At 42.9% G+C, this 13699-nt stretch overlaps 1 protein-coding gene and 1 pseudogene across 1 annotated transcript in view; one reads left to right on the top strand and one right to left on the bottom strand.

Annotated features, from left to right (window-relative positions):
- Positions 1 to 13699, bottom strand: part of Cct6b (chaperonin containing TCP1 subunit 6B) — a 45494-nt gene that overhangs the window by 16797 nt on the left and 14998 nt on the right. Inside the window, exons 6-10 of the mRNA XM_032912700.1 lie at positions 5228 to 5338; positions 4483 to 4642; positions 3021 to 3103; positions 872 to 968; positions 223 to 370 (exon numbers count right to left, since the gene is read on the bottom strand). Of these exons, the coding sequence (XP_032768591.1) occupies positions 223 to 370; positions 872 to 968; positions 3021 to 3103; positions 4483 to 4642; positions 5228 to 5338 (599 nt within the window). The remainder of the gene's footprint in view (positions 1 to 222; positions 371 to 871; positions 969 to 3020; positions 3104 to 4482; positions 4643 to 5227; positions 5339 to 13699) is intronic.
- On the top strand, positions 12511 to 12817 carry LOC116909201 (annotated as a pseudogene).

Below are 13699 nucleotides of genomic sequence, written 5' to 3'. Positions count from 1 at the left end.
ACCAGCATGCAGCGAGAGCAAGATGGCTACCTCAGCTCCATTGTCATCTCTTAAGAGAGGCAGTCTATCTTATCTTTACTCTTAAGGGATTCAAAGGAAAATCAGTCTAAAGTGAAAAGGAAGAATAGTCCTTGAACCTTAAAATCCTATACATAGCATGGCAGACTTATTGCTACTTAAGAAGCACGGGGTTCATACCCACCACGGAAAGAGCTTGCTTACCATCTTCAATAGCATTTTTGACCGCACGAAGTCCATCTCTTAAGGCATCCTTGATCTGTATGAGCGTGTGCTTATTTGGTCCTTTGACCAACAAGGTAACAGAGAGAGGGTTTACACAGTCCTCAATAAAAGTGAACTTTTCTTCGCCCTAACCAATGACAAGAAAAGATGTAACTTTAAGGTCTGGGGTAGCTTAGGGCTATGGGTGATAGAACACTTTACCTAGCAGGCATGAGTTCCTGACTTAGATCTTAGATCCCCAGTCTCTCTCACACACACACACACACACACACACACACACACACAAACACACACACTATAACTTTTGATTCATTATATAATCACACTCCTATAAAATAACAATGTCATCATCAAATTCAAATCTATTTTCTATTAGAATCCAATCTTCATGTGAATTTTTTATCAAGTATTTTAAAGTGGTTAAAGTATCCCACCATTTGAGGAGTTTGGGTTACAGAGACAGTTCAATACCAGCCTGGGACACAGAGCAAAACTCTTAGCATTTAGGTAAAACTGTAAACTCTGTCCTGTCAGACCTCAAGATGCAAAATATAAATTAAAAGGTATAAAATGCCAAAAAAAAGGGTTTAGGAATCAAGTTATAACTGCTATTCACAGAAATACTCACCAATGTGTACTCAAATACAAGGCCAGCGTGCCCCAAGCATTCTTCACTCAGGTCTTCAAGGGAGTTTACAGCCAATCCTCCACAAGCAAGGGAAAGCCTGGAATCACATTATGCCACTCTTGCTTTGGTTATGGAAAACATAAAGCTAATTTTTTTGGCATGATCTGGCCTCAAACTTATAGTGATGCTCCCACCTCAGCCTCTTAAGTATGGGGACCATCTATGAGCCACCCTGCCCAGCTAAAGCTGACGTCGTAAGAATGAAGCGTATCTAACACAGACTCATGATGCAGCATTGTCTGTGTGGGAGCAGACAAATGAAATGGTATGTGTTTGCCAGGTACAGTATGATAAATAGTTACCATTTTTATGGCAAGAACGCTTAGAACTAGGTTTGGTTTTTTGTTTGTTTGTTTTAGTAATTTTTAATAATACACAGAGTCCGGGCAGAGTAGTTTGCAGGCCTTTAATCCAAGCACTAAGGAAGCAGAAGCAGGGGGATCCCTGTGAGTTCAAAGCCAGCCTGGTCTATATAATGAATTCTAGGCAAGCCAGGACTGCATCTGAGATCCTGTCTCAAAAACAGACAAAATTATTAACAGCAGTCACCATGCCATATAACAAATCCTTTGACCAATATCTCCCAAACTCTTCATCTTCCCTAACAGTCCAACCCGCTAGAACTATCATTCTCATATCTGGAGATTCAGTAGTTTGGTTTTTTTTGTTTGTTTGTTTGTTTTTTGTTTTTGTTTTTGTTTTTTTTGGAGCTGGGGACCGAACCCAGGGCCTTGCCCTTGCTAGGCAAGCGCTCTATCACTGAGCTAAATCCCCAACCCCGATTCAGTAGTTTTTAAATTCCAATGCAAGTGAGACCATACAGTGTGGTAGTGTGTGTGTGCCCATGTGCATGAGGGTACAGTCACCAATGCATAGGTGGGCAGAGGTTCACATCAGGATGTCTTTTCTCAGTCAATTCTCTGTCTTATGTTTCTGAGGCAGGTCTCTCACTAAACGCAAAGCTCAGGTTTCACCTAGAGGATGAGCAGGAACTCCCAGTGCTGGGGTGCAGGCATTCAGTGCTGCTGGAACTGGTTTTCATGTGGGTTCTTAGAATCAGAACGCAGGGTTTCACACTCGCAGAGCAAGTTTTAAGCAAGATTAAAAACTTTTTTAAATGAAAATCTCCCTTTGTAGAACAAGCTTATGAATTGAATGTTTTTAAAAGAGTTTATTTTATGCATACGAGTGTTTTGCCTACATGTCTGGATATGTACAATGTGGTATGTGGTGTCCTGTGAAGCAAGAGGAGTGTGTCAGAGCCCCTGGAACTGGAGTACTGGACAGTCGTGAGCTGTCGTGTGGGTGCTAGAATCCAGAACCCTAGCACTTGAGAAGGGAAGCAAGTGCTCTTTAGTGCTGAGTCTCTGGCCTAGGCTTGGTTTTAGATAGCACAATTGCTTATTAACATTAACAACAAAATTTAGAACTTTCTGATACCTTGCTCAGAAGTGTTTATTATGAGCTACACGGAATATACATGAGATGACTGAAATTTAATCTGTCAAAAACTCATAGGAGGGGGACTGAAGAGAAGGCTCAGTGATTAACACTCATTGCCCTCCCAGAGAATATGAGGTTCTAGCACCCAAATCAGGTGACTTACAACTACCGGAGGATGCAGCACCTTCTTCTGGCCCCTGGGAGCACACACACACACACACACACACACACACACACACACACGAACAAACACACACAAATACACAGGAAGAGAAATTGTTTGGGGGAAGGGTTGTTTAATTTGTTTAGTTTTGATTTTTTTTTTTTTTTTCAAAAACAGGGTTTCTCTGCATAGTCCTGGCTGCCCTGGAACTCACAATGTAGACCATGCTGGCCTCGAACTCTCAAAACTCAGAGATCCCCCTGCCTCTGCATCCCCAGTGCTTGGATTAAACTCATGCGCCACCATGTCCAATAATTGTTTTTTTTTTTTTTTTAAAGCAAAACTCCGAAAGCTTTGGGGTCAATGCCTGGGATTACAAACAAAAAGGACAGCAGCAGCAGGAGCAGCGGAAGCACCCCAGACGCACAGCGGAAAGCACGTCAGACGCACAGCGGAAGCACCCCAGACGCAGCCTGCACTCACCTCTCCAGATTCCTTCTTTTCGCCCTGCGAAGAGCCACGATGTTATGCTTTGCAAGCATTTCTAAGGAAACCGGATCGATGCCCTGTAGTCAAGTTAACACAGAAGTTATGTGGCTTTTGTTTTACACCAGGCAAGTGCTCTACCACTGAGCTCTACTCCTAACCTCTAAAAATGTAAGCCAATACTCCTCAAGTGTTTCTGTCTCAACACCACTTCCCATTCTTAAAATGCAAGAAGAATCCGTGCCGGCATGGCGGCACACACCTGGAATCCCAGCACGCAGGAGGCCGAAGCAAGGGAGGTCCAAAGTCCCAGGCCAATACAGACTGCACAGTGAGTTCCATGTCAGCCTAAGCTATGTATCGGGTCGTATCTGAGTCAGATCATAAAGACAGGGGCTAGAGAGATGGGTCAGTGGTTAAGGGCCCTTGCTGATCTTTCCAGAGGACCCAGGTTCAGTTCCCAGCACCCGTGTGAGTTGCTCAGTACTGCCTGCAGCTCCAGTTTCAGACATGCACTCCTAAACATACATAAAAAAGGAAAACATTTTATGGGGTTCTTATATTTTAATTGGGCTATGTATTCATGCCTGATTTTGTAAAACTGTATGGTTTTCTGTCATTAGAGAGTCCTGGTTCATTGAGCTGAGCTCGTGTCACTGTTGGCAGCACACTCTGTGAGGCGTCTTCCTCGGAATGGTAGGGTTGTTTTTCAGGAAAAGAAATCCAATGAACAACCTGCTTTAAATAACTATAGTTTATCTGTTGGTCCTTCTTTTAACCAAAAGTAGATTTCCATGAAAAGGTAGCTAGTTTAGCTCAAAATCCAGTTACACAAAGGCTTTCTTCAAGACAACTATCATGTTTTGCTACACACAAGTGATTCGCGTATATTTCATATTCTAATCACACCAAATTATAAAAGAATACTCAAATACTGATGTTTAGTAGAAATCATTACAGTTAACATTTCAAAACATTCCTTTCTTTAAAGAGACGTGTGTACAGTATGTCTGTAAATGGGTATGTGCACCTGAGTGCAGGTATGTGGAGGCCTGAAGGCATGAGGTCCCCCGGAGCTGCAGCCCCAGGTTGCTGTGAGCTACACAACCACGTGAGTGCTGAGAACTGAACTCAGATCCGCACGAGCACTGCACGTGCTTCACTGCAGAGCCACCAGTCCAGACCTGTCATCAAGACATTATCCTTAAGGGAAATGTCCTTTCCCTCAGAGCTGTGGTGATAGAGAGCACGGTGATGAGCACTCCTGGTCTTGAGGAAGAATTCGGCAGCTCTACCTTCCCTTACAAACGTTGATGCAGTGCAAAAGAGCATCATTAGGATGAAAAGAGTCTCCTCCCCATGCTCCCTGAAAGTGCTGTAGGGTTGCTGAGGGTCAACAGGTCACACAGAAATGCTGAGGTACAGTGGCAAGCCCTTGAGCTGCCCGCTTCTCTCTCACCTTTTGATTAATGACAACAAATCCTTTATTGGACTCAGCACAGACTTTCTGCTTTAGGTCTATTATTTTCTGCACTCTATCTTCAATAAATTTTCTTTCAGCTTTTACCAATTTCTCTTTCTCTTCTACAGTCTTATAAAAGAAACCAGAGCTCACTTCTCTGAAGGATTAATAAGAACAAGTTAGTAAACCAGGTATGGAGGTTAAAGCAAGAGGTTCACAAGTTTGAAGCCACCCAGGGCAATACAAGTCCCTTTCTCAAGAAAATAAACACAAACAAACAAACAAACAGGAAAAGTTAGTAAAGGTGGGAGTAGGAAAGAAAAAGATTATTAAACACATTCAGAGAAAAGAAAGCTGGGCATGAGGGCTCATACTTGTAATCCCAATAGTCAGGAGACTGAGGCAGGAGGATTGCATGTTTGAGACATTCCTGGACTACAGAGATGTGGGTGAAAGAAGGAGGTGTTGGCGGGGGCGGGGGAGATGGAAATAATAATTAAAAAAAATAGGGTTAGAGAGATGGCTCAAGCTAAGGGGATCTGAGTTCAGTTCCCAGCACCCATGTCAAATGACTCACAGCATCAGCTCCAGGGGATCAGTGCCCTCTTCTGGGCCTCTTTGGACACCGTCACTCATGCACATACCCACACACAGATGCAAGCACATAATTAAAAATAAAAATAAATTACAGCAAGGAAATGTTAAGGGAATTTCAAATATTACGAAGACAATTGGCACGCACGTTTTTTCATACTCTAGTGACACATTGCAAATGAGGATGTACGCATCTTGCACCTGCTTCTTCATCCTTGGGTGACGGGCACCATGGTCCAGAACCAATCCTCGGACCAACCTATTAAAACACATAATATTTCATGGAATACAGATTCTCAAATTACAATTCTATTCAAAGCTGGAATCAGCCAGGACACACATTGTTTCCTTGTATAACTTCAAATCTAACATATAATTAGCAAAATTAGGGAAAGAATCTGTTTTAACAGTATGACCATAGGCAAAATGAAAAGCCAATCCAGAACTACTCTCTAAGTTACACGGCTCAAAAATAGGAGTAGCTGATCAAAAGGTAGGCACACAATGAATTTTTCAAAATAATTATATAGAATAACTAATAATTGTTAACCTAAATGTCCAGCACAATGGGATATTCTTCAGCAAATAACGGCCCAGCTATTCGATGGTTATAAAAACTATGTAGTAACATGGAAAATATTTACAGGGATAACCGATAAGTACAGAATAACCCATTGTACACTGTATGTAAAACATGATCACAACTTTTCTTTTTTTAAAAATGTTGGCAATTAAAGGGGAAACCCCATAGTTGAAATGTAGCTTGGTTGATACAGTGCATGTGTAGCATGACTGAGATTCTCCATTCTTTGATTCCCAGGACCACAAAAATAAATACATAAGGGCTGGAAAACACTTGCTGCTCCTGCAGAGGACCTGATTTTAATTCCCAGCACCAAGTAGGAACTTACAACCAAGGGATTTGATGCCCTCATCTGGCCTCTGAGGGAGGCAGCAGGCATGCAGGCAAAACAGCCATATACATAGAACAAATTTTTTAAAAACTGAAACAATAAGTTGATAGGTAGGTAGGTAGGTAGGTAGGTAGGTAGGTAGGTAGGTAGGTAGGTAGGTAGAAGGTAGGTAGGTAGGTAGGTAAGTAGGTAGGTAGGTAGGTAAGTAGGTAGGTAGGTAGGTAGGTAGGTAGGTAGGTAGGTAGGTAGGTAGGTAGGTAGGTAGGTAGGTAGGTAGGTAGGTAGGTAGGTAGGTAGGTAGGTAGGTAGGTAGGTAGGTAGGTAGGTAGGTAGGTAGGTAGGTAGGTAGGTAGGTAGGTAGGTAGGTAAAGAAGGAGGTAGGTAGGTAGGTAGAGGACTCTAAGAGTATGATTAGATTTGGATGGTAAGAATACAGACCAGGGGCTTTTTTTAGTTTTCCAAATATATTTTTTCTAGAGTAAATGTTTTCATAACTTTATAAAAGTCACTTATACACATTTAAGTGGTAGCATTTCTACTTAATACTCTCTTGGACAGTTTTTTTTAAGAATTATTTGTTGCATGTGTGAGCATGGGCATGTATGCGCCACAGTGCACATGTGGAGGTTGGAGGACAACTCTGGGGAGTCAGTTCTCACCTTCCACCTTCATAGTCATGCTCTCACCTGTTGCTTCTTCCACTGAGCAGCGTACTCCAGGCTAGCCCATGCATTCAGCCTTTTACATCAGTTCCAGGGATCAAACACAGGTCGCCAGGCTTGTACACAGTTAACACTTTTACATGCTAAGCCCTCTCCTTGTCCTGGCAGAATCTTTTATGAGTATGTATGGTGCTAGGGATTGAACCAAGGCCTGTACATTTTAGGTCAGTCCTCTACCATTGACCCTTAAGAACTGTTTATGTCCAATTGTAAAAGTATCTTTTGTTTGACTTATTTGACTGATATAATTGTTCTGGAAGCTTCCAGCATCTGTACAATCTTTTTTTTGGTTCTTTTTTTCGGAGCTGGGGACCGAACCCAGGGCCTTGCGCTTCCTAGGCAAGCGCTCTACCACTGAGCTAAATCCCCAACCCCTGCATCTGTACAATCTTATCTAGGCCTAGAATGTTTTCAGCCTCTGAGACTTAGTGCTGAATAAGCTCACCCTTCCTACTTCTTTCTGGACTCTGACTGTTCTGGCTCAAAACTACTTTTCATGCTGACTGATTCAAAGTGGCTTCTTTCAGCTTCTGACTGAATTGTTCTGCTTGGCCTTACACTAACTTTGGCAATATAATCTCTGGCTCATTCTCATTCTCTGGCTCGTTCAGTCTTTACCTCTATCTAGCTCGCTCTCTCTGCAACCTGTCTCCATACAACTATCCAGCTTAAACTGCCCTCTCTCTTCTCTCTTTGTGCTGCTCTCTTAGTAGCCTCTTTTCTCTCTGTCTTCACAAGAGTTGGGCATATCTTGTTCTGTCAAATCTTTCTCTGATTTGTCACTTTGTCTGCCTCTCGATAAGACGTCACTTTCAACATGGGTGCCTCCTTCTGTAAACTAACTTTTCCTTTATTGTTTGAGATTAAAGCTATGTGCTAAGGGAGTGTCTGTATTCCAGCCAGAGTAGCCCTGTTACTGGATTGAAATCCCTCTACACCCAGTATTTCCTAAGTACTAGAAAAAAATATTTTTATCCAGGCATAGTAGCACACTCCTAAGACCTCGGTACTTGGGAGGCATAACCAAGAGGATTGCCACAAATTTGAAGTAAGCCTTGTCTACACAGTGAGTTCCAGGCCAGCCTGAGCTTCAGAGTAAAATCCTGTCAAGAAGGAAGGAAGAAAGGAAGGAAGGAAGGAAGGAAGGAAGGAAGAGCATTTTATAAAATGTCCAACATAAGATATAAAGGAGCTTTCACATTTTTAATCTGACTAGAATACTAACTCCCAAATGAAGATGAAGATACCTTACGTAGGAAGGGAAAAAAAGATATAAATTCAATGTTCTCTACTTTTCAAGCTTCTGTCACATTTACTCTCCTCATCCTCAGAGAATAAATATGCTGCTTTGAGAAAATAGAAACTAGGGCTGGAGAGATGGCTCAGTGGTTAAGAGCACTGACTGCTTTTCCAGAGGTCCTGAGTTCAATTCCCAGCAACCACAGGGTGATTCACAACCATCTGTAACAGGATCCGATGCCCTCTTCTGGTGTGTCTGAAGATGGCTACAGTGTGCTCACATAAATTTAAAAAAAAAAAAAAGAAAGAAAGAAAAGAAAATAGAAACTAGGGGTTGGGGATTTAGCTCAGCGGTAGAGCGCTTGCCTAGCGAGCGCAAGGCCCTGGGTTCGGTCCCGAGCTCCGGAAAAAAAAAAAAAAAAAAAAGAAAATAGAAACTAGACCAGGCTGTGGTGACACACACCTTTAATCCCAGCATTCAGGAGGCATGGACTCAGATGGAATTGACTGAAATTCAGTGAGTTCCAGGACAGCCAGGGCTACACAGAGAAACCATGTCTCAAAAAAAAAAAAAAAAAAAAAAAAGACAAGTCCTCAGCAGTCCCTTGTTCGTTAAAACAGAGAATCCCTCTCCTCACTCCATTCCTGAGTCCCTTCCAGCACAGAACGCTGGTCTTATTTCACTTCTTTTCCTTACAGCCACACTCTGAACTGTCTCCATTTGCAATTCCTCCTTGAATTAGTAAGGGTTCTCTAGAGGAACAGAACCAATGGGATGAATACATTAGTTAAAGAATTTATGAAGTCAGCTTTAAAATAGGAACAACACCTGAGAGCCGAGAAGCGGGGAGTTACTTAAGATGGGGTGCCTTGGTAGTAGTCCCAAAGGGGCTATCTCTCACTGAGGGGAGGAGCGACCTGCAGCGGCTCAGTCGGATGTGGGCTAAGCTCAGAAGGGCCCTGGAAAGTCACCGACCCAAGTCCAGGATGAAAACGTACAAACAGCTTCTGGTATTGACAACAAATCAGAAGCTGAAACAACAGGACAACAATTGATTCGAGGCCAAAGGGAGGCCAAAGGCTGGATGCTCTTCCTCCTGATGCACCGGTTCATCTGTGCTGTTCCCAGAAGGTGCCCACAGTCAAGGTGAGTCTTCCCAGGTCCATCAAGGCCATCGGGACAGTTCTTAGGAGGGGCTTCCTGCTCAGGTGATTCTAATTTGTGGCAAGATGCCATCAAAACCAACCACAATACACTCGGTCCCTTTCCGTTCTCTCCTGCTTGCCTTCAGTCGGACTTTCATCCCTGCCTCTCTACTGCAACAGTATACCGATCGCTTTTCAATATACTTGAAATTTTTCCTCCTCCTGCTTGGGTGCTGAGACACGCCTCTTTGACCTCCCCGATTACCCATCCTCAGTCTCCATTGGTGAATTTTTAGCTTCTTTTCAGTTTCTAAACAAGTTTCCAACATTCAGGCTTCTTTTTTTTTCTTAACTGATTAGGTCAATTTATTAAAATAGTCGACTCAGGCAGCCACGATAGTAACTTCAGCCTCTGCTCCCCGCTCAATGCTGATGGAAGTAATCACTTAATGATCTCAGGACTGTCTAAATCAATGAGTGGCTCATGGACTGGGTCAGTCAATGCGTTGCTCACAGATTCTCATCTGAAAATGATCCCATGCCTTAGAACCTTCACTGCAAGGTGTTTTTCCTGTAGTGATTGCTAGCGTCGTCGTGGTAGGTGTGTGAACTGGCCCTTTCCTTTTAGATTCTTTGATCATGGCTGCTGAGGATGATTTGAATTTGGTAGATCGACAGTTCCAACTCTACCGGCATCTTTCTATCTTTCTGGTATCTTTTTTAAAAGTGCATGGATTTTTGTTTGTTTGTTTGTTTTTTGTTTTGTTTTTGTTTTTGCCTGCATGCATCTCTGTGCACCAGGTACATGAGATAACAGCAGAGGCCAGAAGATGGCAATAGACACCCTAGAACTGGAGTGGGTGCTGGGAATTGAACCCAGGTTTTCTGGAAGCCCAGCCAGCACTTGAAACCCCTGAGCCATCCCTCCAGCCCCCTTTCTGGTATCTTTAAGAGTCATGGTTGCAGCCTGATGATAACGATTCTCAGATACGTATTTCTCATCCTCACCTCTATTCTGAACTCATTCCAGGATCGCAGCTCATGTCATCCACATGAAGAATAGATCCTCTCCTCATTTAAGTCTCTCGATATACTCTTATAGGTATGCCCAGAAGTTTGTGTCCCGGGCCATTATAAGGGCACCAAACTGACCATCAAAATTAACTATCACATGGTTACATTCCAATATACCATCATAAGTTGAAACTGTCATGTCTAATGCATTTAATCCCCTAACCTTCCCACCATCATCATTGAGCAATGCTGGATAGAGCAGGGTACTGAGTTTGTAACTCCGTGATTGCAGGGTTAGCTGTGAGCTACTTCCTGTTCACTCCACTGCTCAGTATCACAAGAAAGTATCATACAATATATATTGCTGGGGGAGAATCAAAATGTAAAATTCAAAGTACAGGTTCCCCTGAATGTCTATCACCTTCACACCACTGTAAAGCTGGTGAACTGAAGTCGGGAACCCTCTATGACTCTAAGCCTAGTTTTAATCACAATAAAAGTACCAAAAAGTGAAAAGGAAAGCAAACCAGCATTTGGCAGGATGCCTCGAGCAAAGTACGCAGAGAGAAAAATCTATGTGCTGAGCGGTGAGCAGAGGAAAGTACATCAGTGCCCCCTGTCTGAAGGAGGCTCCGTGGTTTCACCTCCGGTCTCAGTGACCCGCTGTCACATGGAGAAACGTTAACTAAGGAAGTGCATGAACTTGCAGAGTCATCCACAGAGGAAAAGGAAGGTAAAAGAGAAGCTGAGCCGAATGTGTTAGCTCCAGGCCTGCTGGCAAGGGCCAGGGAGAAAGAAGGTTGAGCGCTACTTAGACATCCACTGGGGATCCTGGAAAACGTCTCCAGCTGTAAGTGGCAGAGAGCTGCCGTCTCAAGTGGGGCTGAGATGGTAGAGGCCGTAAACAGCAAACCAAGGTGAAATTATGACGATAGAGCTTCGCAGACGCGGTATGAAGTAGCGGTAGTATCAAGTGGGATTTTTTTTTTTTTTTTTTTTGGTTTTTTTTTTCGGAGCTGGGGGTCGAACCCAGGGCCTTTCGCTTCCTAGGGAAGCGCTTTAACCCCTGAGCTAAATCCCCAACCCCATCAAGTGGGATTTTAAAGAACAGTAACGAGATCATGCTTCAAGGAGGAGTAAATGGGGATATTAGCCAGAGCAGAGATATTAAAGCCAGACTCCTACAAGTTACTATAAATTATATCATTTCTACTAATTGAAAAATAGTAGAAGTGTGAAATTTGCAAATTAGCAGAGGAGAAAAATGTAATGATAACACCAGTAAAATGAAAAGTCAGTTAAAAGAAACATAGGACAGTGGCAAATAGGTAGACAGTGAAAAGACAGGAGACTTGAAATCAAATATACTCTTAACAACGTTAAATGTAATAGATTAGCTATTTCAATTAAAATATAAAGACTATCTGAGGTTGGGGATTTAGCTCAGTGGTAGAGCGCTTGCCTAGGAAGCGCTAGGCCCTGGGTTCGGTCCCCAACTCCAAAAAAAAAAAAAAAAAAAAAAAAAAAGGCTATCTGATTAATAATTTTGCTTGCCTCCAAGAAGTAAAACAAAATAAAAATGTCACTTACAAAAAGCAATCTTCTAAAATATAAGGACAAGAAGATTGGAAGCCCAACAACAACATATTCGACAGACACATACCAATGGAGAGAAAGCTGGTGGGAGCTGGAGAGGTGGCTCAGTGGTTAAGAGCACTTGCTGCTCTTGCAGAAGTCCCTGGTTCAGTTCCCAGAAACACGGGATGAATCACAACCATCTGTTAACCCCAGTTCCAGAGGATTTGACGCCCTCCTGACCACTACAGGTCCCAGCTGTGCACAGGTGGCACGTACATGCGTGCAGACAAAACACTTATACACATAAGATGTGATTCTCAAAGATCATAAATGAAAACATATTCATAGCTGGGCTGTGTGGGCACACACTTTTAATCCTAAACAGACGCCAGGGATCCCTGAGCTCAAGGCCAGCCTGGTCTATAGAGTGACAGCCCAGGCTACACAGAGAAACCCTGTTTGAAGCGTGTGTGCGCGCACACACACACACACACACACACAGAAATTAAAGAGAAAACGGGAATGGCAATCATATCAACGTGGGATAAATTATACTTTTATACATCCTCAGGCCAGAAGGGGGTATCAGATCCCCTTAAAGATAGTTGTGAACCACCATGGGGTTGCTGAGAATTGAACTCAGGACCTCTGGAAGAACAGCCAATGCTCTTAACCACTGAGCCATCTCTCCAGCCCCTAAATTATACTTTTAAGACATTTCTAGGCCGTCTGTTCACGTGTCCTGAGCCGGCCCACTGGAGTCTCCTTGCAGCAGCCGTGGAGAGCAAGCAGAGTCCGGAGCTGCCTTGGTGTAAGTCATGGCTGGACAAGCTTTTAGGAAGTTTCTTCCGCTCTTTGACAGTATTGGTTGAAAGGGGTGCCGCTGACACTGTGACCAAAGGTGGCATTACGCTTCCAGAAAAGTCTCAAGGAAAAGTACTGCAAGCAACGGTCATGGCTGTGGGATCAGGCAGGAAAGGAAAGGGTCGAGAGATCCAGCCTGTCAGTGTGAAAGTTGGAGATAAAGTTCTCCTCCCAGAATATGGAGGCACCAAAGTAGTACTAGACGACAAGGATTACTTCTTATTTAGAGTTGGTGACGTTCTTGGAAAGTATGTCGACTGAAATCACTGTTGAAATAGTGTCACATGAAGCTGCCCATTCCACTGATGTGCTGAACTATTTCCTCATGTAAATAATTTCCATGCCTCCCTTTTATAATAAACGGATGATACCTAAACTGACAGCCATTGTCTCTGAAATTTAGTTTCACTGTACTGTTACAAACATTTCCAAATAAATAATGTAAATGAAAAAAAAAAAAAAGACATTTCTAACCAGATCTGGTGGTGCAGGTCTGTATCCCAGACACCTGAGAGGCTGAGACAGGAGGATCAGAAACTAAGACTTACTACTACAGCGTGATTCAAGGCCAACCCTGGTAAATCAGTAAGACCCTATCTCATAATAAAAAGTAAGAGGAAAAGTATGGAGTAATAGCTCAGTAGCAAAGCATATGCAAGGCTTTTATTTGGTTCAGTCCTCAATACTGGGAAAAAAAAGTCATTATTAGAGAAAAGATGGTCACTTTATATTGGTACAAAAAGTTGAGAGTTTGAGGAAAAATACTATAATAAAAGTTGGTCAGACTTAAAGCTGGGCATGGTGACATAAACTAATCTTGGCACTGAGGAGGCTAGGGCAGGAGGACCTAAATTAAAGGCTAGTCTAGGCTACTTAGCAAGACCATATCAAAGAATAAACACAAGAACAATCCTGTACGCATCTAGTAAGACAGTTTGGGGGGGTTTTATTTGTTTTTCTTTGCCAAAGGTAGAACTTGGGACCTCAAAGATAATACTCAAAGGGTCTGTGCTCAGACACATCTCTAGGCCACGAGAGGCTCGAAATCTATAAAATACCCAGGCATGGTGACATAGCCCTTTAATCCTAGAATTCGGGAAGTAGGTGGATCTCTGTGAGTTCAAGGCCAGTCTCGCCTACATA

The sequence above is a fragment of the Rattus rattus genome, chromosome 9 (assembly GCF_011064425.1).
Source record: "Rattus rattus isolate New Zealand chromosome 9, Rrattus_CSIRO_v1, whole genome shotgun sequence".
NCBI lineage: Eukaryota > Metazoa > Chordata > Mammalia > Rodentia > Muridae > Rattus > Rattus rattus.
The sequence above is the reverse complement of the archived record's forward strand: the minus strand, read 5'-3'. Positions and strand labels throughout refer to the sequence as shown.